The 26,779-nt window shown below is 53.8% G+C and overlaps 1 protein-coding gene across 5 annotated transcripts in view; it reads left to right on the top strand.

Moving 5' to 3' along the window:
- The window catches only part of GDPD5 (glycerophosphodiester phosphodiesterase domain containing 5), an 86,266-nt gene extending 60,812 nt beyond the window's left edge, over positions 1-25,454 (top strand). For 3 of the 5 annotated variants that reach the window (XM_072794662.1, XM_072794661.1, XM_072794664.1), the window contains 14 exons: positions 923-1,016; positions 1,617-1,676; positions 8,669-8,767; positions 9,229-9,322; positions 9,704-9,849; positions 14,167-14,249; positions 15,439-15,589; positions 16,096-16,314; positions 16,886-17,043; positions 17,292-17,439; positions 18,875-18,957; positions 19,500-19,514; positions 21,757-21,869; positions 24,439-25,454. In XM_072794662.1, coding sequence (XP_072650763.1) covers positions 923-1,016; positions 1,617-1,676; positions 8,669-8,767; positions 9,229-9,322; positions 9,704-9,849; positions 14,167-14,249; positions 15,439-15,589; positions 16,096-16,314; positions 16,886-17,043; positions 17,292-17,439; positions 18,875-18,957; positions 19,500-19,514; positions 21,757-21,869; positions 24,439-24,587 — 1,612 coding nt within the window. In that variant the 3' untranslated portion in view covers positions 24,588-25,454. The remainder of the gene's footprint in view (positions 1-922; positions 1,017-1,616; positions 1,677-8,668; positions 8,768-9,228; positions 9,323-9,703; positions 9,850-14,166; positions 14,250-15,438; positions 15,590-16,095; positions 16,315-16,885; positions 17,044-17,291; positions 17,440-18,874; positions 18,958-19,499; positions 19,515-21,756; positions 21,870-24,438) is intronic. The other 2 variants (XM_072794663.1, XM_072794660.1) reach the window with 1 other exon arrangement.
- The last annotated feature ends 1,325 nt before the right edge of the window (positions 25,455-26,779 follow it).

Genomic DNA, 26,779 nt, shown 5'->3' with positions numbered 1-26,779 from the left:
AGGTGGCTCAGTCTTTCTGGAGAGCAGCTCAGCAGTAGCTCTCAGGAGCCTTAAAAAGTTCATTCCCTTTGGCCTATGATTCTATTTGTAGGAGCCTAAGAAAATAATAGAGCTATATGCAAAATTTTCTTTTTTGTGTTCATTTATAAGAGTGAATCATTGCAATCTGTTTTCATTAGTAGAAAGTTGACTACATATGGCACATTAATTCAGCAGACACATGGCTTTTCAAAAATTACATTTCCTTGGGATTTTTACTGACATCAGTAAATTCTTGTGTTAATAATGAGAAGAGAACTGACTGAGTACTACCACGTGCCTTGCCTCCTTTCGTGCTCTAGAAGCCCCGTGAAGGACACTTTGTTCTCTCCAGCCTACAGATGAAGAAGCTAAGGCTCAGAGAAGTCCGGGATTCCGATTTATCAATCCTAAGACCCCCAGACTTTCACGTTTTAGCATCGAAATTAAGATGAATGTCACAGTCAATGGCATCTTAGAATCAGGGAAGCCTGTCACCTCTGCAGGCCAGTAAGAGGCAGAGAGTGGGGATCTGAACCCTCTGCACCTCCCTCCGAAACCCAAGCTGAGCATGTGCTGGACATGGCAAGGTCCTGGCTTTGCTATTTTATAAATATATAACCATGGGAAACCCACTGGAAGAAAAGTATGCAAAGTCTTGCTAATGGTTACTCCTGGGCTGCAGAAATATGGAGAACTGTTGTTTTCTTCTTTATGCTTCTTGGCCTGCCCCGGGGTCCATTGTGAGCCCTGGACAGGCCTGACCGGTGAGCACGGAGACTGTGATATCACTGAGAGGTCCAAGGCCTGGTCACTGAGGCTGGCTGTGAGCGCTGACGGCCTGCTGCCCCAGGGGAGCCTCCTGGTTCCCTGGTGCAGGTCTGACCTCTTCTCCTCCTGGCAGGTACCTCTACAACCGCATGGGCTACTGGAGTGACTGGTCCGTGCCCATCCTCATGACCACAGCTGCCGCCTTCACCTACATCGCGGGCCTCCTGGTACGTGGGGCTGTCCCAGAGGGTGGGCAGCCCTGCTCCCAGGGGGAGGGAGGCGGCTTGCACGGGCCAATGGAGGGTTACCCTGGTCTAAAGGGGGAAGCTGGCTTTTTCCCAGAGCCCCTTAGCCTGCTGCACCTCTGGGGTGGGAGGTCATCTTGCTTTTGCCCCATCCTGGAACGTCTTCCTCCTGACCCAGTGAGAACCTTCTTTCTGTTAGGGCCCACTGCAGACTGTCTCTTCCAGAAACTTCTCCCAATTCTCTATTCCCTCAGACTCAGGTCAATTCCCATGCTGGGCTGGGGGCTTTCTGGGAATGAGGCTCAAGTCTGCTTCAGAACCCTGGGGCCTCAAACTCCTAAAACATTTACCGGGCAGCCCAAGTGCAGCAGGGTCCAGTGACCTCTTGAGGAAGAAATTGTAGGGGAGGAGGAGCCTAGGGGCCTAGAATAACCTGGGAGGTGGCCAGGCTTGGGCTGGGCTGAGCATTCCCACTGCCTGCCCCACTGCAGTTTGTTGACTGGCGAAGGGCATGTGGGAACCAGCAAAAACCTTCGGGTCCCACATGGTACCTGACTGCTACCCTGTGGGCCCTATCCTCAGGTCCTAGCACTATGTCACATCGCCGTGGGGCAGCAGATGAACCTCCATTGGCTGCACAAGGTAAGGGCAACCTCCATGGGGACTGGGAGAAGGAAGGGGGGCTGCAGGCTGCGGCAGCAGAGGAAGAGCTTGGACACGCCATCCTTCCTCCTTGGAAGGAGGCCATCCCTCCTCTGGATTGCCCTTACAGTCGTTCAGACAGCTACCAGAGCACTCACTCTGTAGCTGGCACTGTTCTCATAGGTTGGCTGATGTTAACTCATTTAACCCTCATGGTAACCCTATGATGGAGGGACTTATCATTCCATCTTGCAGCTGGAAAGACTGAGGTACCATGAGTTTAAGAAACTTGCTCAGGGTCTCCCACTTATTAGGATCCTGGCTCTGTAGCTGCCAATTGGCCAGCACAGGTCACAGCCCCAGCCCCCACCCTCTTCATTCTTCAATATGGTTAAACTCACATGGTGATGTTATTCCCAACTCAGAGCCCTTCCCACCACTCCCCTTGCTCCCAGGGTGATCCCACCTCCCCAACTAAGGCCCTGCATGACTTGGGCCCTGCTCATGCCTCCCAAATTCTGGCATGGGATGGTCACCTCCGCTTCTGCTGCATGAGACAGCCTGGGCCCTCCTGGTGTGGCTGCTGCTTCTTGACTTTACCTCTTTGCTCCTGCCCTCCCTCTCTCTCCTTTGGATTCCTTTCTTCATTTGCGTCCCCCACCCACACGCTGCTCAGTCTCCCCTGGCCCTGACCAGCTCCCCTGCCGGTCCTTAGCATTTGTGTTGTCCACTTCCACCTGGCCCCCCCCACACCGACCCTCCCCAGTCTGGGAGCTCCTTGCAGGCCAGATTGGCTTTGCCCATCTCTGTGTCCCCCGTGCCCCACTCAGGGTGGGGCCCAAAGTGGGGAGGCTTCATACATTCCAAGGCTTAGTGCTCAGGCCACTCATTGCACACATGTGAATGCATGTGGCCAATGCCTGCCCTTCCTGAGGCCTCAGCTGGCATGGGGTGTGGCACAAAGCCGACCATGAGAGCCCCTCCTTCCCCGGAGCATGTGGGGCGCAGAGGGAGCCTAGGTGTCTCTTTTTACCAGAACGTGGCTCACCCACCCCCCTCCTAAAAGAAGGGGAAGATAAGTTCAGAAGCCCTTCAGAAGTCACTCAGAGGGGTGCAGAGTGACAAGGGGAGGGGCTCACTTCCTGCTAGAAGGCGGACATGGAGCAGGAACCAGGAGGAGGACAGGGCAAGAAGCTAGGCTGTGTGGAGTGGCAGGTGCCAGGGGGCATCCAGGGGGCCTCTGAAGTCAGGCATGGGGGAGTCAGATCCTGGTAACTTGAGTCTGAGAGGAGTGAAGGCCAGCCAGCAGCCTTCCCCCTTCCTCCTGCTTGTCACACTATCTTGAAGTCTCCTCCAGGCTTCTGAAGGCCCCCTCATGGGGCTCTTTCTTCTCCCGACTGGGCAGCTGACACTTGAAAGAACTGCATTAGCTGGCACCCCAGGTGGGGCTGGCACCCACTGTGGTTACCTCTTCTGGCTCATGCCTGGTTCTCAGCAGGTCAGGTCACACTTCCTTGATCCTGGTGGAGAGGCCTCCAGAGGCATGAAGCCAGCCTGGGTAGCAGATCAGTACAGGGAGTCGTCCCCTAGGTCTGGGAGGATCAGATGCCTTCATGTGCCCCAGGGCCAGCTCCTGGGGTGCCAGTCCTGCCTTCCTCTCCCCTCCATGCCCTCCCATGAGATCTCAGCACGAGGAGGGGCTTTGCAGGCCGAGCTGATCCACAGCTGGCCCTGCTGCACCAGGATGGAGGGAGTACCTGGGGGTCGGAAGATTCAAGCAGGGACTGGAAATTCTACTCTTCTGCTTCAAAGATTCTATCACTCGATCCTAAGATTCTAAAGAATCCTATCTTTTTTTGTTTTAAACCAAATTTTGACCATCTAATACACTGACACAGTTCAAAATTTAAAAGGTACGAAAAAGTTATGCAGTGTGAATCTCCCTACTACCTTTCTAGAGGTACTCTATGTGCAAATAGGCAAATACATTTCCTTTTTCCTCCTCCCTTGACACAAGTACTAGCCTGCTCCCTGTCTTCTGCACCTTGGGGGGCACCTGGCTGGCTCAGTAGGTTAGGTTAAGTGTCTGCCTTCAGTTCAGGTCATGATCTCAGTGTACAGGACAGAGCCCTAAGTGGGGCTTGGTGCTCACAGGGAATCTGCTTTTCCTTCTCCTCCCTGCCCCTGCTCTCTTTTGCTAGCTTGCTCTCTCAAATAAATTCTTAAAAATCTTTTTTTTATCTTGTTGATCATTTTTTTAAAAAGATTTTATTTATTTATTCATGAGAGACACAGAAGCAGAGACACAGGCAGAGAGAGAAGAGGGTTCCTGCAAGGAGCCCAATGCAGGACTCAGTCACAGGACCCCGGGATCACAACCTGAGCCAAAGGCAGACACTCAACCACTGAGCCACCCAGGTGCCCAATAAAAAAAAAATATTTAAAAAAGTATCTTCTGCACCTTGGCAAAACCAGAGCTCCTTGCGTGGAGAGTGTCCCCACGGGTGTCCACTCCTGGCTCCTGTACCCCGCCTCCCCCACCCCGTCCCTCATTCCAGGCTGATGCGCCTGCCCCGGATCCCAGAGTTCTCACTTCCTCGCCCATATAGTGTGGCAGTGAGCTGGGCAGGGAAGTGTGTGGTCAAGAGTGTGCACTCTCACTAGTTCTTGCCACTCGGCCTTCTGGCCCAGGGCCAGCGACACATGCCCTGCAGTCTGGGCTTAGAAAACACCCTTGCTGTAAAGCATTCCCAGATTTCTTGACTTTGGCCAGTCTGATGGGTGAGGATGATGCTGCCAGTAGTTTACTGTACATTTCTCTCTCGATGACTTAGATTCAGCATTTTCCACATGCTAGAAGTCATGTCACTTAGTTTCCTTTTCTGTAAACTGGCTCTTCATCTCTTTTGCCCCTTTTTTTGCGGTGGGATTTGCTTTTTGCTTACTAATTTGTAGGAGTGCTTTATGGATTCAGAAAATTCAGCCCTTTGACCACTGAACTGCAAATAATTCTTCCCAATTCATCTTTCAACTGGGCTTGTATTTTTGCCATAGGAACTTTTTTATTCTTCAGGATGTGAATGTGTCATCTCTTTTATGTCTCCTGGGTTTTGTGTCAGCCTTAGAAAAGTCTTTCCCACTCCAAGGTTATAAAAAATTTCTATGTTGGTATCACTTGGTAACTGTAGGTTTCTACTTTTTTTTTTTTTTTAACATTTACTTATTTTATCTTTCTGGAAGTTATTTGAGGGTATCGTGTGATTTTTCTTCTTTTTTAGATGGCTTCCTAGGTCCTGACTCGACTCTGTTCAGTAATCCATTCTTTCCCTCTAATTTGAGATGACACTTTTATATTAGACTAATTTTTAAAATATACATAGATCTGGGGGCACCTGCATGGCTTAGTCAGTTAAGCACCTGACTCCTGATCTCAGCTCAGGTCTTGATCTCAGGGTTATGCGTTCAGGCCCCACATTTGGCTCCACTTTGGGCATGGAGCCTACTTAAAAAAAAAAAAAAAAGGATCTGTTTCTGAGGTTTTTATTTACTTCCACTTATCTCTCCGGTCTCATGCCCAGTATTGTACTGATTTACGTACTACAGTTTTATGTTTTAATCATTATCTTTATTTTGAGAGTCTCTGGTTTCCCGGGGTCCTGATTAGGGGCAGGCTGCAGAACAAAGAGGCCTAGGATGGTCCAGAACAGGAGCCATTTGGGGCAGGCAGGGTACTGTGAGCAGATCTGGGTGTCCACTTGGGGACCTTCCCCTTCCTCCCCAGTCCTCTCAAAGCTTGTTTCCCAGAAACAGGAGACAAGTCCAGGCAAAGGCCCAGAGGATGAGAAGGTTGAAGTGTACTTGGGACTTTCCAGTAAACAGGAGATCCCTTCCCTGAGATGCCCCCCTTCCTGCCCCACGCAGCACTCCAGAATCAGCTCAGACGTCACTGCCATGAGGGGCTTTGATTACAGCTCCTACCTCCCCAGGCTGTTCCTCGTCCTGGCACTGATCACACTCCACTGCCCCAATCTGTGGCCTTGTCTGAGGCCTCTGCCACAGTGGCAGCAGCGCCCAGCCCAGGGCCTGCCTAGAGGAGGTGTCTGTCAGTGACCCAAGCTGCAGCCCAGGGAGGAGGACTGGGCACAGTCACACCCATCAGTTACTGTGTGCTGGGGCAGGGCCTGTGCTTCTGCCCTCAGCCCAGGCCCCAGCAATGCCCCTGGAGGCCATCCTATCACATTCCCTGCATCAGCGCTCCCTATGAATTCAGACTGCCCTCCAAACAACCAGCCCAGGCTCCCCAGTTCTTCCTGGCATCTGGTCTCTCTTCCTCCAGCTGCAGCTCGGGAAGGTACACTCCTGCTAGGTGATGCTCATCACAGTAGCCGTGGCCATCATGTCCTGGGCGCCTACTGTGTGTGTCAGACGCTTTCCACACGGTATTTCGTTTACTCCTTGTAAAAATCTTGTTCGGGCAGCCCGGGTGGCTCAGCGGTTTAGCGCCGCCTTCAGCCTGGGGCGTGGTCTTGGAGACCCGGATCGAGTCCCACGTCAGGCTCCTGCACGGAGCCTGCTTTTCCCTCTGCCTGTGTCTGCGCCTCTCTCTCCTTCTCTGTCTCATGAATGAATAAATAAAATCTTAAAAAAATAAAAATAAAATAAAAATCTTGTTCATTTGGTATTATGCCCACTTGTTCAAATTATACCACTAACATTTAGTAAGCATTTGCATTTACTATTTTGTTGCCAACCCCTGTGCTTATGAGCACAACACTTGCTTTCTCCGCCGTATCCCCAAACCCCTTTCAGGGGGCAGTTGCTCTTCCCATTGCACAGATCAGGAGAGCTGCTTCGAGGGGCTAGCCCTTCAAATTAGGCCACAAAGCTGAAATTTAACTGAAGGATGGGACTGGTGCAGCCCCGAACCTTGGCCAGACATCTGCCATTTGGATCACAGAACCCAGATTCCAGCCACCTGCTGCACTTTTGCAAGGCTGGCTTCCCACTCCTCTCAGGCACCAGCATGCAGGCCAGGCTCACTGCACGGATATTTTGCCTGTGTCCTCCGTCCCTCCCGCTGTCCTCTCAAACCACAATCCCACCTGCACAGGAAACCAAGGACCACTTTCAGAGCAGGATAGTGAGCCATCACTGGCCTTCTGGGTGGGCTTTATCCTTTCCAGTCAGATTCAAGGGACAATGGTCACGTTGTTGGAAATCGGTGCAGTTATCATAGCTTAAGGAGACATTGGGGGGGATGTGGATCTCACAGACACTGAACACTGCAGTAAGGCTGCTGAGCATAATGGTTGCCAGGACAGCAACTGCAAAACTCAGAGAGAATAAAAATTTTAATTGCATTAGGATTATGGGAAATCAGTCTTTTCACTATCAGTTAAATGTAGGAATACTGCGGAAACAACCCTTCAGAGACATTGGCAGCGCCCAGGGCCTGCCTGAAGGGGCAGCAGAGGGGCAGGGAGCCTGGGTATTGGGGGGGGGGATTCTCAGGGACGGTGAGCACACTCCTTGGCCTCCCCGTCTACTGCAGCATGAAAGCCCAGAAAGAGCACGACCCCTGAGACAGGCAGGATGGAGTTTGTTTCTGGATCTGCCCCCTCAAAGCTACAGGGCAAGCAAACCCTTATGCCCACCAGTTTCCCCATCTGTAAACCCAAGGTGATAATGACCTCACCTGGGACATGACAAGAAAAAACATGAGGAAAACAGGACATCCCTCCCCTGGCCCCGGGCACATGGGCCCTCTGTGTACCTGCCTCTCCCTTACCCGCTTCCCCCGGGCCAGTATGTTACAGCCCATAAAGGCCCCTACTCGTCTCAGCCTTATTACTGTTTCTTATTGGAACATTTGTTTCTGGGCTGATGGGCTGGAATGACAAACCTCCAAAGGAAAACTTAATCCCAGGCAGGAATGAATCTTCCCTGCCTGGCAGGGAACAAAGATGGATCAACCACTGTCTCTGCCCTTACCATCCAAGCTCCTTCTGTTAGTGGAGGGCTCTCAGAAGCTGGAGGCTGCTGCCTCCAGAAAAGGCACTGCAGGAAGGGGTGGGGGCAGTGGGGAGAGCTTGCAGCAGCAGCAGGGCAGGCCATGGTGGCGCTATGGGCTGATTATGGGGGTGGGGGGTTGGAGGTAGAGGTGTGACCTGAGCTTTAAGTTGCCAGGCTTGGCAGTGGGGGGAAAGTGGCTGGACTGAGAGGGGGGCTGGGGGCCGAGTAGTCAGAAACCAGGCTTCACTTGGTTTGGGGAAGCATCTTGCATTGCAGGAGATGTTTCAGATCCCATCTGTCCGCAGAGCTCGCTGACCTGTGGAGGTTGTCTCCTCTTCCCTCAGGGTTATGCTCCTCACCTTCTCCGGGAGGCAGCTCAGAGGGCAGCCCCCACCAACACAGAAGCTGGAAGCTCAGAGGCCGGGGCTGGGAGCAAGCCTTGGCGGTGGGGCCGGGCAGGGGGTTGGGGGCAGAACCCTGCCTCACGTCTGCTTGATACCCCCCAGGGGGTATCAGCTCTTGCAGGGGACCCGGCTTCTCAGCCTCCTGCCCCCATGGTCTGGACAAGTCACCCTTCACCCCAAGGGGTGCTGGCAGTGCCAGGAGAGGCCTTGGACGTGACAGGCTGGGGCCGGCAGAGGTCCCACTGGCCGAGTGTCTTCTCACACCCTCAGTGGGGCTGAACCCTGGGCTGTGCCTCACCTCCCCGCCAGCTGCCTCCCATCTTCTCTCCTCTCCAGCCTCCCTTCCATATTCTCTTGAGGTCCCCCTGCCTTCTCCTGCCTCTGTCACTTATGGCTCCCTTATAGTCGTGCCTCCCTGCTCTGTGGGTTTCTCTTGCACTCTCCATTCCTCTCTGTGACCTCTCAGGCTCTCCCACTGCCTGCCCCCCCCCCCCCACACACACACACACTGGGGATGCTCAGGCTGTCCAGGCACACTGGCTCTGACCCTCTGTTGGGGGATACTTCCCCTTCCAGATGGGGCTGGTGGTCATCCTGGTGTCCACAGTGGTGGCCATGTCAGCAGTGGCCCAGCTGTGGAAGGACGAGTGGGAGGTACTGCTGATCTCCCTGCAGGTGAGTGTGGGGGGGGCGGTAAGAGATGGTGGGGGATGGTGGGGGGTAGTTAGGGGGTAATGGGGGGTAGTGAGGGAGGACAGTGAGGGATGGTGAGGGGTGGTGAGGGGGTAGTGGGGGGCAGTGAGTGGGGATGGTGAGGGGTGGTGAAGGGGTAGTGGGGGGCAGTGAGGGGGGACGGTGGGGTTGGTGAGGGGGGTTATGGGCAGCTCCTTCCTTGGGACCTTCCAAACAAGGCAGTCCCTTTTTATCACTTATGTCTCTCCAAAGGCCCAGAGGAGGCAGGGAGTGGCCTAGGCCACACAGCAAGTCAGAGCAGGGAGGGGGCTAGGCTACGGCTCAGGGTTTCTGCACCCAGAGTTTCCTCCACTGAAAAATGGAGATAGAGTTGCCTGACCCACAGATAGAGTCTGGGCATAGCTGGGAGCCAATGGTCCCTCTTGCCCCTTCCCACACACCAGGGCACGGCACCATTCCTGCATGTGGGGGCCCTAGCTGCCATCACTGCGCTCTCCTGGATCGTGGCCGGACAGTTCGCCCGTGCAGAACGGTCCTGTAAGTATGACTGCCTTCTGAGTACCAAAACCAGCTTGCCCTGCCCTCACATGAACATCACCTAGGGAGCCTGGGGATAAGGTGTCACTCTCAGTGCAGGGGTTCTGGTTCAGAGTGGACGACAAGTTCCACCTAGGGCTGCAACCTTGGTCAGCCCCGAGTGTTCCCTCCTCTGCCTGTCTGTGTGTGTTAGAAGTCAAGCTCGCCATCCCAGCAAGAATGGGGGCTGCCTGTGGAGCAGGGTCACCTCGGTATCTGGGTCCTGACAGGTGGATTTTTCTGCCCACCCCCCTCACCTCCAACCTGCCCAGGGTTCATGGGTGGGCCTTGTGGGAGCCAAATAGCTCCCCAGGCAGCCTCACTCACAGTCGGTGTCTGCAGCCTCCCAGATGGCCATTCTCTGTATCTTCTTTGCCGTGGTGTTTGCCTTCTACCTGGCCCCTCTCACCATCTCCTCTCCCTGCATCATGGAGAAAAAGGACCTGGGCCCCAAGCCTGCCCTCATTGGCCACCGCGGAGCCCCTATGGTGAGTGCCCCCTGAGGGTCCTAAAGGAGCAGAGTGGGGCTACCATTCTGGGGAAGACAGGCCAAGAACCATCTCCTTGTAGAGAGGAACTTGTGGGGAAAGGAATGTACGTGTAATGTAGTAATAGCAGTGATCTTAGATGGACTGAATCCTGAAGAGCCCTGAAGGTATCTTACTAAAAAGATTTAACTTTTATCCTGAGGGAAGATGCAGGAGGGCTTCAGGCTGGGGCCAGACCCAGCAGAGCTGGGTGAGGTGAGAGAGGTGCCAGGTGTGGGGAGGACAGCAGGTCCCTGGGTTGCCAGAGGCAGCAGAAACACATTCAGGGCTGGTGGTGGGGGGGGGGGGGGGTTGGCACTAAAGGGACAGGTGCAGCTCAGAGCCCATGGCTAAAGGGAAGGTAGTGGTGTTCACGGGGTTCACCTGGAGAGAGGAAGAAGTCAAAGTCAGAGCCCTGTGACCCCACAGTAGGCCTTCTTCTTGAGAGGATGGCTTCAGAGCCTTCTTCCTCGGCCTTTTGTCAGCTGTGGGAGCCTGGACTGATCCCTATCTGCTCTGCCGGTTCCCTTGTCCTAGATAACCAGAGCGTCTGCCCTGCTGGCCGATGCGAAGCAGGCCTTAGCACGTGTGAAGTGCCTGGTTATGGGCCTAGTGCACAGAAAGGAATAGGTATACATTTCTGCTTTCTGGGGCAGGCCCTCTCCCTCCTCTGGACCAGGGGTTCCTTCTCCAGAAGCACCTGGAATGTGTGATTCTGAACAGAGGCAGTACCACTTTCCACCCCCAGGGGGCACTCGAAGACTCCGTGAGCATTTTTTTTTTTTTTTTTTTTTTTTTTTTTCCAGTGATTGAGAGTTCCATGGTATCACTGAATTTCAGGGTAGTCAAGGCACCTGACAAAGTAACTTTTAAAAGGAGGTAGTTGAGTCTTATGGGGCTGTGAATCACTCTTAGGTTCTTCCCTGCTGCCTGTGGTGGGTGTTACTGTGCCCATTTACTAGATAAGACACAGACACTTGTTCCCTAGCTGCACCCTGGGGCCCTCCCAACATACCCTTTGCTGGTCCCAGCACCTCCTGGAGGAAAGCAGATGGAAGGGCCATGGCTATGGAGTCAGAGATCTGGATTTGGAGTCCAGTTTTGCCCCATGTTGCCTGTGTGTCTTGGTGGGGTGGGTCACCAATCGCCTCTGTGCCTTATGCTGCAAACTATCATGAGCATAACATAGAAGCATAGCCTCTGCAGGTGGGCGGGGGCCCAAGATTATAGCACCTCCTCTGTCCATGACCCAGATTACCCACTCCCACCTGCTCCCTCAGCTGGGAAGGAGCCAGTGGCCCCAGCATAGATAATTTTTTTAGTAGGAAAAATCTCTAATATTTGTGGGAGGTGTTAAGAATGGTATAAGGAATCATAGAATGAAAAACAGTACAAAGACTCCAAGACCACCTTCAACATTTATCAGTACTCTTGCCATTCTTATTTCATCTGTCTCCCTACTTTTTTTCTGCTATTTTCAATATATTTTTTTTAAGATTTACTTATTTTAGAGTATTTTGAGCACAAGCAGGAGGAGCAAAGGGAGAAGGAGAGAGAATCCCAAGCAGATACCGTACCCAGTGCAGAGCCAGATGCAGGGCTCAATCCCACAACCTCAGGGATCACCACCTGACCTGAAACCAAGAGTCAGATGTTCAACCGATTGCACCACCCAGGCATCCCTATTTTAAGATTTTTAAGAAAATGTATTATGTAAGCAATCTTTATACCCAACATTGTTTGAACTCATGACCCTGAGATCGAGAGCTACATGCCCCAACTGCCTGGGGCTCAGTCAGTTGGACATCAGACTCTTGCTTTTGGCTCAGGTCATGATCTCATGGGCTGTGGGATCAAGCGCTGTGCCTGGCATGGAGTCTGCTTGGGATTCTCTCCCTCTTCTTCTTCCTCTGCCCCTCTCCCTGCTCTTGTGTGTGTGTGTGTGCAAGTGTGCATGCGCGTGTGTTCGCTCTCTCTCCCTCTCTCAAAAATAAATAAATAAAATCTTAAAAAAGGAAAAAAGAGCTATATGCTCCATAGACTGAGCCAGCCAGGCACCCCTCTGCTGTAATATTTTAAAGCAAATCCCAGACATCGTATCATTTTGCCCATACATCCTTCAGGATGTATCTCTAATCCATAAGGACTTTTTTTTTTTTTAACATAATGACAACTCAATGCTGCTGTTACACCCAACCAAATTAATAATAATTGTTTAAAATTATCTAATACTGAATCTATGTTCAGTTTTCCTTTGTTGTCTCAAAATACTTTTTTTGCAGTTGAGCTGTTAAAAATCCGGCTCCAAATGGGGTCCACATGGTGCATCTGGCTGACATGTCTTCCAAGTTATCTTTTAGTTTATAGCAGTCCCCCTCCCCTTTTTCCATATGCTGTTTATTTGTCAAAGAAACTGAGTCATTTGTCCTGGAGAATCTCCCACATCATGCATCTGGGTGATTACGTCCTTGCAGTGGCTGTTGAGGGGCTGGCACGAGTGTCTGACACAGCCAAGTGTCTCACTGTGCATGCACGTGTATCGGTGTCTACACTAATACATATCATTGTATATCATTGGCTCTGGATCCACACATCTGTGTGTGATGAGCCCAAGTGCACACTGCTGTCTTCAAGATGGTGTCTGTGTGCCCTTGGGTGTATGGTTCCTATGTGGGTGCACCTGTGTGTTTCCTCTTTATTACTTGGTCAGACTAACTCCAGCGTTGGAACTTTTAACTACAGTGGCCTGCCCACCTGAGTTTGTGACAACTGCCCCTCATATACACACTCCTTGACAAAAGAACCCCACTTGGGCTTAGGCCTGAGGCAAGCAGGGATTAAGAATTCACCCTGAAATCCTGCCTGCTTCTTAGAGCCCTCCTGGAGTCCCAAGGCTGGCCAGGGAGGCCCAGGTTTCCATGTCTCTCTCTCCAGGAGGTCGGCACCTACCCCCTGAGAGACCTGAGTTTACAAAGCCTCACCCACCAGGGGTCTTTGTAGCCCCTGCCATGCTCCTTTGTATCTACCCACAGTCCACCTTCTGCAGCCTCAGCCCACGAGGGAGCTCTGGCACTTGTGAGAGGCCTGGGTGTGTGGACCATGTAGAGGCGAGACGGGCAGGAGCTCCAGAGTCCAAGCCTGTCTCTAATGCCTCTGTGACCCTATTCTGCCTCTGGGTGAGGCCTCACACAGCCCACAAGACTGAGAGAAGGGAGCCACGTCCTCCAAAGCTGCTCTGCCCCAGGGAAAGAGGAAGAAAGGATGTCTCTTATCTTACCTGTGAGCTTGATAACATTAGCCCATTTTAAGCTAAAGAAACCAAGGTGCAGAGGTGAGGTGAGTGGGAAGTAGAATTGTTCCTTCTCAGCCCCATGGCCCTTGCTGTGGGAATGTGTTACACGTGGGAGCGGCAAGACCAGAGGGAGAGAAGATGGGCATGAGCATGTCTCGGTGGGAATGAGATCAGCCACAGGAACCCCTTGCAGCCCATCCTTTCACTGCCAGGAGTCCTTCCTCTTCCAGCCCACACTGTGCAGAGTCCTAGCCCAATCCTTGGTGTGGTAGTGACCCCCAGTGGTGACAAGGGGTATGACAGGGTCCTCAGACCAGACAACTAGGGAGGGAGACTTGGAACTCCCACTCTCCCAACTGGAAGGACCCAGTGAATCCAGAGAACACGGAGTATGCACCCCCAAGGGGAAAATGGGGAAGCAGATGCACTGGTGGTCACAAAGCTAGTTAATGGAAGGGCCAGGGCTAGAACCAGGATCTTTTGATGTATATGCTATGATATTAGTAGTCATTTATTAAGCACTTATGTTGGGGGCTTTTAACCCACGTAACAATCTGGGGGGTGGTCTTGTCATGTCTGTATAGATGAGAAAACCAGGAACCCTGTGGAAACTCTGCCATCCTGAGTACCCTCTCCTCTCCCTCTGGGATTTCCCCCTGGACCTAGGGTATAACCACGAGGAAAAAGCCCCAGCCCAAGACTGCCACAAGGCAGAGGACTATATAAAAGCCCTCACACCCCCCACATTTCTATAGGTCAACACTAACCACCCCTGCCTCCTCCCCTCAAAAAAACCTCTGAGGCAGGCATGATCTAACAGATGAGGAAACTGAGCCTCAGAGAATCTGCGTGGGTGCCCAGGGTCCCACAACCACTGCCTGGAGGAGTGGGAACTAGCACCAGGCCTACTCTAGCCTCCCGACACAGGTTCTCATTGGCCGGGGAGGTGTACATCAGCTAAATGTTGGCTCTCCCTTCCTGCCCAGCTGGCCCCAGAGCATACACTGATGTCCTTCCGGAAGGCCCTAGAGCAGAAGCTGTACGGGTTACAGGCTGATGTCACCATCAGGTAGGTGTAGGGGTTGGGGGGACTGCTATACCTCTCATCCCTGCTGCACTCACATCTGGGACTCTGCTGGAGGAACCTCAGGTCCCAGAGCCTCAGAGATGGGAGGGCAGAGACTTGGACTATCCACTGCAGGGCCCACACCCTGTTTGTGCCAAATGCCAGGATATAAAATAGAGAAGTGAGTAGATGCTCTTGGTTCAAGCAGGGGTGGGGGAATGGGACCTGGGGTCCTGTCACAGGTCCTGTTGAAGGAGAGACTAGATCTATATGGCTCAGCAAGACAGAGTTCAAACACTCATAAGTGAAATAAACACATTTTTTTTTGTGTGAAATAAACACATTGCAGAGTAATACATCCACTGTGATGTCAATTATATTTTTCTTAGAAGACCACATAAAATGATTTACACATTCTCAATGTATAGCTTTTAAAAGTATCTATTAGTATAAAGGTTGAGAAGAATCCATAAAGTGTCACAACAGATTACCTCTGAGAAGGGGAAAAAGACAGGGCTACCATGTTTAGTCTACACAGGTGATTGTGTAGTGAAAAATGAAACCACACATAGGTTCCAAGTATAGATATCACCATCAGTCCATCATTGCCAGTGTAGACATCACAGAATTGTGTGTTTATCCAAACTTTCTAGCAGATGGTGGTAAAATGCCTTGAGGAAGGGGGACTCCCATGCCTTTTACTATTTCACACTAAGATACCATGTGGGCTATTGGCAGCCCCAGTGGGGTAGACCAGGCTGGTGGTAAGAGGAATGTGTCAAAGAGGCCTGCATTTGTACTGTCCTATAATGGCCTCACATGGCCTGGGTTCTAAATCAGGTTCTACCACTCTCTGGGCTAATGGGCCTGAACTAGGTACTTCCCTCTCACAGCCTCAGTCGCCCCATTAACAAATGAGGTGGCACCTATCTGCTGTGGTTGCTAAGAGAATAGGCCCAGCCCTTCATCTTCAGCCATCCTTACCCCCATCTCACCCTCACAGAGAGCCAGAGGGAGTCCCCCACCGGCCCACTGTCCTCCCTGAGGCCCAGACAGGAGCAAAGCCTGCTTGGCTCCCATGGGCATTGTTGTAAATGGGTGGGAAGGAGTGAATGGGTGTTGGGGGAGGATCATCAGTGGGCAGATGAGGGGCCTCGGTGGACAGTGACTTGGCGGTCCCACCTTCGCACAGCCTGGATGGTGTGCCCTTCCTCATGCATGACAACACCCTGCGGCGAACCACCAACGTGGAGGAGGAATTCCCAGAGCTCGCCCGCAAGCCCGCCTCTATGCTGAACTGGACCATCCTGCAGAGGCTCAACGCCGGCCAGTGGTTCCTGAAGGTCTGGCTATACCTGTCCCAGTCCTGGACATGGAAAACACAGATAGGGACCCCATGGGGCAGCCATCAGCTCAGATGACCCCTAGTTCCCTAGCATCAGTGACTCATCACCAGGCCGGTTGGTGAGCTCCTATCACTGGAGCCCAGATATCATGGTCATCACTGCTTGTTCTGATTCTGTTTTCCCCATAGAAAAAGTTGACAGTGATGAGAATAGTTAACAGATAAAAATTGTTAACTCTGTCAAACTCTAGAGGGAGATTGGTTCCTGGTCTGAAATGCTACTAAAATGTGCTGGGGTCTGGGAGAAGTTCCAAGCAAATGATTCTTTCAGGAAACAGGGTGTGGTGTGGAGAAGTTAGGGTCGGGATCTCCTAGACTGGCCACAGCCATCAGTTTGCCTGACCCGAACACCAGCAGACACTGGCAGCTCAGGGGTGTCCCTCCTTGGTAGCCAGGAGCCCCAACAGCCGGTGAGGCAGCCTCTTGTATCCCTATCTCCACCAGACTGATCCCTTCTGGACGGCCAGCTCCCTGTCGCCCTCTGACCACAGGGAGGCGCAGAACCAGTCCATCTGCAGCTTAGCAGAGCTCCTGGAGCTGGCCAAGGGCAATGCCACGCTGCTGCTCAACCTGCGTGACCCACCACGGGAGCACCCCTACCGAGGCAGCTTCCTCAACATCACGCTGGAGGCCCTGCTGCGCTCTGGCTACCCCCAGCACCAGGTGAGGCCCTGCAGAGCAGCCCCACCCGGCCCCACCCCGCCCCACCCCTCGGGAAACCCAGGACTCCCTTATCAACTCCCAGGCCACCTGTCTAGACCTCAGCTTCCACAGTGTAGAATGGGGATGGCCTGCCCCATGCCTTCCTGACAGGGCCATCATGGAGACAAGAGGGAAACAAGGAAGCCCTTTGAAATGTACAAAGGGCAGGAGCAGGCTCTCTGGAACACTTACTTTCATGAAGCGTTGCCCACATCCTTGCAGTGTACTACTTGGAGATCAGAGATTTGAAACCACTTTATGGCAGCATGCCAGGCCGGTGGCAACCTCCGGAGTAACCTGGGTTATCAGTCTTGTGACAAAGGGACTAGAGGGGAAGGTTCCCGAGTTGTTGCCGGAGCAATTCCACAGCCTTGGCTGGACCTAGCTGGCCCCTGTAGATGGTTATTACATGTAAGCCTCACTGTGTGCCGGGTCCCATCTCTTTTAACCCTTCCCGGGGCTCTGGGAGGGTAGATGCCATAACCCGGTTTGACAGAAGAGAAATCTGAGGCTGACCCGCTCCTGCCTGCAGGTCATGTGGCTGCCTAACAGGCAGAGGCCCTTCGTGCGGAGGGTGGCCCCTGGCTTCCAGCAGACATCGGGCTCCAAGGAGGCGGCCACCAGCCTGCGGAGAGGCCACATCCAGAGGCTGAACCTGCGCTACACTCAGGTGTCCCGCCAGGAGCTCAGGTGCCCACCCCAGCTCACGCAGAGGAGGCCAGACGCACTGGAGCTCATGGTTCAAGGAGTAGAGGTTGAGAGCATAAGGCAGATCTGGGCGTTTTCTGAGCTTGGTCCTCTGGGGGTAGATTCTTTTCTCTGGGGACAGTTGTGAGGACAGCAGGTTTATATAGGGGGGCATGCTTTATAGATTTCCCACACTGGGCCTGGAGGCCCTGGTCCGAGGGCCAACCAGCCTCTGTCCGCCGGCCCCACAGGGACTATGCATCCTGGAACCTGAGTGTGAACCTCTACACGGTCAATGCACCGTGGCTCTTCTCCTTGCTGTGGTGCGCGGGGGTCCCGTCTGTCACCTCTGACAACACCCATGTCCTGTCCCAGGTGCCTTCCCCCCTCTGGATCATGGTGAGTTGGGAAATTTTGGGGGGGCAGAGAGGATACCTGGGGATGTATAGAGAGAGCCTATGGCACAGGGTGGGGGGCAGGCTCCACACTCCAGTCTCTGGTGAGGTCTCAAGGGTGGGGAGCAGGGCACTGAGGAGGATTTTCGTGGCCTCTGAGGTCTGCACTATGGTGCTGGGGGGTGGGGAGAAAAACATCACTTCAGGGCCCTAGGGGAGTCAATTACTACTTGGGGTTTGAGCGTGGGGAGGTTATGTCTTATTTTAAAGGAGGGGGAAAAAGAGTAACAACAGGACAAGGATAGGGAAAGTGAAAAGCTGGTCTGAGAATAAAGCAAATAAAACCAATTTTCAACTGGTTGATGGAGCACCTGCTGACAGGCTTGAGCTCCAGTCCCAGCTCTGCTATAGGGGGTTAGGGGTGCCTGTGACCTCCCTGCTGTGCTCCCACTGCCACCTCCCCGAGGACATGACAGCCAGTCCAGCTGAGACAGTGTCGGGGTCAGTGAATCAGATCTAGGTTCTGGAAGGTGTGTCCATCCACCTGCCCACTGTCCTCACAAACCTCCAAGGGCTCTGCTCAGAACGAGATGGAGGAACTCACTGACTGGCGGCAACAGCAATGAGCACCTTCGAATTTTCAGGTCACTGGAGCTGACCAACAGCGAGAAGGGCTCCTGGCCCAGCCCAACCCTCCTCCACAGTCTCCCTGAGATCGAGGGCCCTGGAGGCCTGGCTGCACAGGAGGCTTTGCCCTCCCTGGCCCCTGGAGGGGGAGCTCCCGCACTCCACATCCAGGGAGACACATGTAACCTTAGACCCGCACAGATGCCCTGTGCCTCTCCACACACACCCCTGCATACCTGCTAGTCCTTTACACCTTCACATTCAGCTGCCTGCCTTTCATTGACTTGCCTTCTGCTTGGAGTCCCCTTAAGCACACAAACCTTTCAGGCTTATTAACATATGCCCCCTTTACCCTGACCTCCCCACAGACTTTTTTTTTTTTTTTTTTTTAGAGAGAGAGAGAGAGAGAAGACAGAGGGAGGGGCAGAGTAAAAGGGAGAGAGAATCTTAAGCAGGCTTCATGCCCAGCATGGAGCCCAACGTGGTGCCTGATCTCACAGCCCTGACATCATAACCTGAGCTGAAATCAAGAGTCAGACACTTAACCGACAAAGCTACCCAGGCACCCCCACATAGCCCACACAGATCTCTTTTATCCTACACTTGCACATGCACACGCCCACACACCCACAGTGCTCAGATCTCACTGCTACAAAATATAATCTCAAGGCCCCAAACCCCAAAGCCCCCTCTAGGTCCTCCCTCATCCTTCCTTGAGGGTGACATGGGGTCCTCCTACCCAGACCCTCACTTTGGAGCTCTGGTATGGACCGGACATAACTGAAAACTGGCCACGGGCCATCTGTCCACAGCCCCCAGACGAGTACTGTCTCATGTGGGTCACCGCGGACCTGATCTCCTTCATGCTCATCATTGGCATCTTCGTCCTCCAGAAGTGAGTAGGCTCTGACCTCCTTCCATGCCCCACAAGCCCAGCCCCCACCCCAGCCAGTCGAACCTCCTCCTGAGCCCTGGGCAGCCTTTTCAGGGTAAAAGGAGGACCACCCAGTGGCCCTCAGCCCATCCTCCTCAGCCAAAGCTGAGTGGTTTCTGGAACAAGCACCCAGCTGGGAGCCCAGAGCCAAGCTCTGCCATGACTTGCTGTGTGGACTTTGGTGGGTTTCAGCTCCTCTCTGTCTGTGTCCTCACCTGTTCCCTAGGGCCTGGGCTGTCACCAACACTCAGAACTTGGGTGTGCCATGTTGGAGAACCCCTGCCTGTCAGGGCAGCAGCTGGGACAGTGATGCAGTGGGGAAGGGGAGGGCTGGCCCAGGGGAGGGTTTAGGGCCAGACAGGGGCCCCGATCCAGCCACAAACAATGACTGGCTGTTTTATTCCTGACTGACGTTCTCTCTCTGTCACACACTGCTCTGATCCGGCGCATGTCCCTCCTCTCTCTCCCCACTCCCCTCTCTGCTGCACTCTGGCATCTCACAGCTATCACTTGATCAGGTAATTCTGGTGTGGTCTTCCTCTCCTGTTCCTCTTTCTCCTTCTTCCCTGCCATCCCTTTCTCCAGTTCCATCTGAAAACCTGCTGTGCACCAAGCCTGTGCCTGGGTCCCTCGTGGGTCCCCCTCCAGACACCTCCTCCCCTCGCCTGATGCCTCCTGCTATCCTTTCTCTGCCCCGCGATCCTCCCTTCTCTCCCCATCTCGCCATGTGTGCCCTGCTGCCCTCTGGTCCTCCTTGCTGTTTCTGTGGACGGAAGCCAGCGCTTCCTTGCAGGTTGCTGACCAGGCCTCTCTCAGCACCAAAGCAGCTTCCTCTGGGGAAGGACTGTGCCTGGCCACCCCTCCCAAGGCTGGCTCGCAGGGACCTTCACCACTGCCCAGCAAAAACCCTACCAAGCTCTGTCTCTCCCTTCTAATCTCTTGGTGTCTCCTCTCGGGCTTTGCCTCTCAAATTGCTCCTTCACTTTCTCTGTGTCTCTCCTCTCTCACTCTCCATTTCTGACTCCCCTCTCATACACGTAGCCTCTTTGCTTTCCCTGGAATAACCCCACAGTGGTTGAGCTTCCTGTCCTAGATGTACCTGGCTGCAGAGACCCCAGCCTGACACCTTCCTCCTGGGTGTAATGTTAATTTCCAATGTGAGTCCTAGGTCCTGGGGATCCAAGACCCCATGTTGGTCCAGTGCCTTGGGCCCTCCTGGTTTAGATACCTTCACCAACCAGCTTCCAGGAGGACATACTGCTCCCTGGCTGAGGGACAGAGCCCAGCGAAGGGACATGCATCTCTCCTTCCTTCATCCTCTTAGTCAGTAGGTGCCCCCACATGCTGCCACTGTGCTGGGCCTGAAACAGGGAGCCAGGCTTTCACCCTTGGAGCCCCAGTGTGCTGAGGGGCAGCTGAGGTGGCCCAGGTGCCAGGCCTGCTCAGTGTCCAGCCAGGGCCATGACATTGTCTTCCTGGGAGTCTGGAGAGGACTGACAGATGAGGGGACCCTGAGGGAGACCATTCCCTGTGGCCCCCTAGCCTTCATTCATACATTCAACAAATACTCCGGGCACCTGCCACATAGCAGGCATTGAGGTCGGTGCCAGGGACACAGTGATAAATAAGAGACCCTGTCGCCCTCAAGGACATGTAGGACAGCCAGCCCAGCCAGAGCACAAGCTGCCTTCCCCTCTGCTTCTTGCTTTCCCCTGTCTGTCTGCTCTTTTCATTCACCCACCTGCCTGTCCATCTGTCTGTCCATTTCTGCTGTGCTGACCCCATCTGGAAACAACTGATTTCTCATCGAGTCTGGGCTCCCCCCACCACCCAGCAGGGCTCAGTGCCTGGGGAGGTTGGGTTCTTGTTTCCAAGCTGATCCCTGCTTCTCTTGGTGGGAGGGAGAGGGGGCAGTGAATCTTTCGGTCTGGTTCACTGGAAAAGTCTTAAGTTCAGAAACTAAAGATCTAGGGCTGGTTGAGAGAAACTGCAATGGCAAAAACTGCCCCAGGCTGGGCACCAGAACCTGAGTCTCCTGGCTCTGCCGGGCCCCTGCACGCCCCCTACAGCCTCACCTCTTGCCCACTGGCTTAATTTTATTCCCCACCTCACCCCTGCCTCAGCCATCAGAACAATTAATGCTCTCGCCCCTGCCTCCCAGGAGGAAATAGGCCACTCTTCCAGGGTTATTGGAGCAGAGCAGCCTCTGGCCCACCCAAGTCACCCTGATACCTCTGCCTCTGAACCTGTGAAGACAAGCCCCCCACGGCCTCCTCCTCGCTTTCTACCCTCTCTCACTTCCTCTTGGGCCTTCCCCACTGGCTTCATCCAGCCTAGCCCTGATGGTGGAGCTGGATGATACAGCAGCTGGGACTCCCTGAGATTGGTGTGTTCCCCACAGATGGGTGTCAGAGTCATGCCTGCTAAACTCTCTCCTAGTTTGTCCCATTCAGTCAGCGTACAACTGTGCGCACCTAAAACAGAACTCACCAACCCCAAACAAACCATCTTCTGGGCCAAGGGGACCTGATCTAGGATCCCAGGGACAAGAGGGAGGCAGGAGAGCCCTGGTTGAGAGTCAGTAGACTCTGATTCAGGCTCAAGTTCTGCCCTTGTCTGGGCCTCAGTTTCCCCATCTGTAGTCAGACAAGAGTCCTGCTGGTCTCTCAGGCCAGATCCAGATAGGCTCTGGGATTGGGCAGGATGCTCCCCTCCAAGGAAGTGTGGGAAATGACCCGTGCCCATGGGCCATCTCTGCAGGTGGCGCCTAGGTGGCATACGGAGCTACAATCCTGAGCAGATCATGCTGAGTGCTGCAGTGCGTCGGACCAGCCGGGATGTCAGCATCATGAAGGAGAAGCTCATCTTCTCAGGTGTGCAGGCCTGCAACTCGGGGCAGGCAGCGGGCTCAGTTATCTCCACCCCACACATGTACTTGAGTATGTGTGCACATATTCGCACGCAACACATACTGGCAGGGACATAACATGGACATACATACACCCACCCAGCTTTGCAGTTGGGGGGGGGTCTGCTTTTAAAGTTCACCCCTTTTTGCCTGGTTTGTACACAAATACTGATTTTTTTTACTCCTGTTTGCTGCCAGTCCCTGTTGACATTCCCAGTCTGATGGAAGAGACAGCTGTATAAACAAATACATAGAAAATTGGGTACCACAAGAGCTCTAACAGGCATGCGAGCCAGAATGGGCTGCAGAAGTGAATGGTCAGAGCTCTCTGGGGCAGTGAGGATCTTGGGGCCCATTTTGCAAGGAGGTGATCTAGCTGGAATGGGAAAGATGAGCAGGAGGGGCCTGGGTGGTGGGCTGGAGGTGAGGGCTGACCGAGCAAAGCGAAAGAGGGGCATTCAGGCAGGAACAGCATGTGTTCAGAGGTAGTGAGGGGGCATGGCTTACTGGGGTACCAGGAACTATGTATCATGCCATATGGCATGAAGGGTGGCCTTGCACTCACATGGCATTAGGGAGGCACTTCGGCTTCAAGCCTATGGTCAGGAACTTGGGCTTCACTTTGAAAGCAGAGTATGGTCATGGGCAGATTTGTCCTCCTTACAGTAGGGCTGAAACAATCACCACAAACTGGGTGGCTTAAACCCAGAAATTTGTAGTCTCAGCTCTGGAGGCTAGAAGTCCAAAATCAAGGTGTCGGCAGGGTTGGTTCATTCTGAGGGCCATGGAGAAGGATCTGGTCCAGGCCTCTCTCCTTGACTTGCAGACAGTCATCTCTGTTTACATGGTGCTCTCCCAGTATGCATCTCTGTGTCTAAATTTCCCCACTTTATAAGGACTCCAGGCCTATTGGGCTGGAGCCCACCTTAATGATTTCACGTTAACTAATTCATATTTGCAACAACCTTATTCCCCTATAAAGTCACATTCTGGAAGTACTGGGGGTTAGGACTTCAACCTATGAATTTGGGGGAGAGCACAACTCCATCTATAACAAGTGTGGAGGATAGAAAAGAGGGGGAAGCTGGAGGCAAAGAAACCAGTAACACATGTGAGAGACTGGGTATGGGAATATAGGAGAGGAGAGATCTGAAGAATATTTGGGAGCCAGATGGACTGGGGTTCAAATCCCAGCTCCATCCCCAACTAGATAAAAGAACCAGAGCACATTAGCATCAGATGCCTCCTCTGCAAAATGGACCGGCACTCCCTCACAGGGTGCTTGACAGGTCAGCACCACGCCTGGCCCAGAGGTATGCTTGGTAACACTGTCTGAATGAACGAGACCCCAGTGGGGGTGACTGGTTTGGGGGCTGGTTCCCAGGATGGTATGAACATCTACTCATTCATTCGTTCCTTTATTTTCATTCCTTTGACAAATGAATGCTGGGCACTGTCTTAGGTGCTTAGGATTCACAGATTCTTGCCTATGGGGTACTTGCATTCCTCCTGCCTTGGCTGAAAAGACCTCCCTCTCCTGAGAGCCTTCCCTGAGCACCAAGGCTGGGTTGGGGTGCCTCCCCTGGTGGCCCACAGCCCTCTAGCCACCCTGGGGAGCTCCTGGAAGGAGGGGTCAATCAAAGGCACCTGGGGTCCCCAGGCTCCTACAGCCTGGCCCAGAGAAGTCAGAAGGGGCAGGTAGAATGAATGGAAGGAAAGAGGCCAGCCCCTAGGCCTCGCAGGTTCTGTGCATCCAGGCCCCCACCTCTCCTCAGTGGCAAAGGCTATTTATTCATTTAGCATCTTCTAAGTGCAGGCTCTGAGGAGCCAGCCACAATCCTCACCTAACTCTGCCCATTCCAGGTTAAAAAGTCCTTTACAGAGACTCTCAGCCTCACCAAGGCACCCTCAGTCCCCTCAGGGTGGGTTCAGCTCTACTCGGCAGACCTTTTCTGAGGCTCTGTTGTATGTCCAGTGCTGTGCCAGACAGTGGGGACACAGACGCCCAGACCTCAGCCCAGTGCTTGATGTACTCCAGTCGGTAGGAGCCACAGATAGTGACAGTACAGGATGTAATGGGGCACAGGAAAGCAGGGGCTAGGCTGGCCGTGAGAAGGCCCCATCCTACCACAGGGGGGATGCTCAGCAGAAGCTTTTAGGAGGTGGTGATAATAGAGATGAGAAAAATTGAGCCAGATTTTAAGAAGAGGAAGTGTTTTCAGGGAGGTCATTCCCAAGAGAGGCCTGAGTAAACACATGGGTACCAAGATCAGGAGGGTGCAGATGGTTTCCCACGGAATTCCAGGGGACAGCAGATGAGGTGTGACCAGACTGAGGTGTGACCAGAGTGTTTGCAGAGTCCAAGGAGGGCCTTGAATGCCAACCTCAATACCAAACTTGAACCCAGTGATTTCATCAGCCCCCAAGTGCCTGACCAGGACTTGCTGCAGGTGCCCCTTCCTGCTGCATCAGCCAGCCATCCTCACTGACCCCTCTTCTCCCCACTCACATTCTGCCTCCCTCTGACCCAACAGAGATCAGCGATGGCATGGAGGTCTCCGATGAGCTCTCTGTATGTTCAGACAACAGTTACGACACGTATGCCAACCGCGCTCCCACCCCCATGAATAACCGCGGGAGTGGCAGCCGCACCAAGACTCTCACAGACCGGAGTGGGCGCTAGCTGAAGACCTGTTTATCCCAGCCTATACCTGAGGTGGAGACCAGGGAACCCCAAAGAGCTGGCACAAGCATGTCTGGACTGGGAGAGCTCTGGGAGCTGGCTCCACGGCCTCCCCATCGGCTCTGGCCCTCTGTCAGCCATGGGCTCCGCTGAGGGGGCTCCCCTCTCTCCTGAGGCCCAGCTGGGTCAGGACTCCAGCCTCGCAGATGCCCCTGCAGGCCTGGGGCTCCTTGTGGAAAGTTTGGGGCCTGGGGCCTGGTCCTCCCCTGGAGGCCTTCCCTTGTATCCTGATCTGGAAGCTTTGACGATGTTCTGGGCTGTGCCACGTCCCTGTGGCAGTTGAGAATGTGGATATCCACGTATACCCATGTGTGTCCGTCCTCCTGTTGCTCAGAGGCAACTGACTTCTCTGCGTGTTTCCTGCCTTGAGGGCCTGGGCTGGGCCTCTGCCCCCTGCATCTCTGTCTGTCTCAAAGCACAAGGATTTTCAGCCCAGGAGGAAAGCCTGCGGTGGTGGAGACACTCCTCCCCGGTGCTGCGGTGGTGGAGACATTCCTCCCCGGCCGGCCTCCTACCACCACTGGCCCTGCCCCAGGAGAGGGACCAAGCCATGTCCCCAGGAGCAGCTGGAGATGGCCAGAAGAGTAGGCTTCAGGCTACTTTTATCCCTTACCTAAGTGTCCAACAGGCTTCTAGGGCAAAGTGGCACAGAGGCCCAGGAGGTCCACAGACTGACACAACCTCAGGTTTCCACATCGGTGGCCACAGGGTAGTGGCCACCTGGGAAGGGTGGGCATATGGCCAAGGAAGCCTACAGCAGAGCGAGCCTGAGGGCCTTGGCCAATATGATTAAAGCTGCCATCTTGACATGTGTCGTCTCTGAATGGTCTGTGGGAGGGTAGGGATAGAGTTTGCTGGGTTTGGGATTCAGTTTGGGGCCGATGATTTGAGGAGGAAGCATTCTCAGAAATGAATAGAAGAGCGCAGGGTGCTTGGGCCCCTACCCAGCATCACCATGACACTGGGATTTCCTTAACAGCCCTGGGATTGGGGATCAGTATCCCCATATTGTGGTGGGGAGAGATGGTCCTGGAGTGGTAAATGACCATCCAAAGCCACACAGCTTAGAATGGACAAAGCCAGAACCGCGCCCAAGCTCCAGCCTGAGTATATGTATGCCTTCCACAACCAGCCAGAATGGCAAGGCAGATGGGAAGGCCTCTTGGGTCTGACGCAGGGCTGGGTGGCAGAACTAGCAGGTCCCCTCACAGCCATATGGAGACTTTCTGAGGTGCTTCCTAGGAGCCAAGGGATGTATCCCTTCTCCAAACAGGAGTCTTCTGGATAGAACTCTTGGGGTCTGAGGAAATTCTGGCACCTTCTTGGAAGAAAGAAAAAGAAATCCCTCCCAGATGCTGGAATCCAGACTGGGCCCCCCACATTAACCTCTAGGACTGCCCTCTGGGAACTGGGAGGAGATGTGCCCTCCTGTCCTCCTATGGAACAATTGTCAAGCGCATCCCTTCCTGAGGCAGAGGTCAACTCCTGCCTCTCCCCGGGTATGAAGTATAAGGGAAACTCTGAACAGCTGAGTCAGGGATGGGACACACTGCTCTACCCAAAATGCCCCGGTAACCGTTCCAGCCTCTGGCTGACCCACCCAGGAAAGTGGATTTGACCTTTCCAGCCCTTCCCTGTCCCATCAGTGCCCCTGACTAGGATATCCCTGGCTTGTGGCCACACCTGGGCAACCTGAGATCTCAGAGTCTCCAGGAGCAGGTAGAGGGGGCTGGACAGCTAGTTAGCATCCCACTCTCACCAGGGCCCTACACTGTAGCCATGTCCCCAGTGCAGAGGCAGTCTAGCTGCCTCCCTCACCCCAAACGATGGAGGGATGATGGAGGCCATCCCCTAGCTGCGCAGACAGCCAGTCCTGTCTCCACCCTCAGCTGCGTCCACAGCTGGGGCCAGTACTGGCTTCTGGCCCTTGACCTGAGGAGTCACTGAGAACCCCACTTCCTGATGCCATCCCCACCTCTTCCCCTTGTCTGTGGAGGACAGACAGGAAAACTAGAGACAGAGCCCCTCCCCTTCCCACTCCTTCCTTCCTTTCTTGGACCTCAAGGGTGCAGCCTCCACCAGGTGGAGCCTACCCTCTACCTGCTCCAGGGTCCTCCTTCCCAAGTACAGAT

Source organism: Canis lupus, chromosome 23 (assembly GCF_048164855.1).
Source record: "Canis lupus baileyi chromosome 23, mCanLup2.hap1, whole genome shotgun sequence".
Classification (NCBI taxonomy): domain Eukaryota; kingdom Metazoa; phylum Chordata; class Mammalia; order Carnivora; family Canidae; genus Canis; species Canis lupus.
Note: the sequence above shows the minus strand (reverse complement) of the source record. Positions and strands in the feature narration are given on the sequence as shown.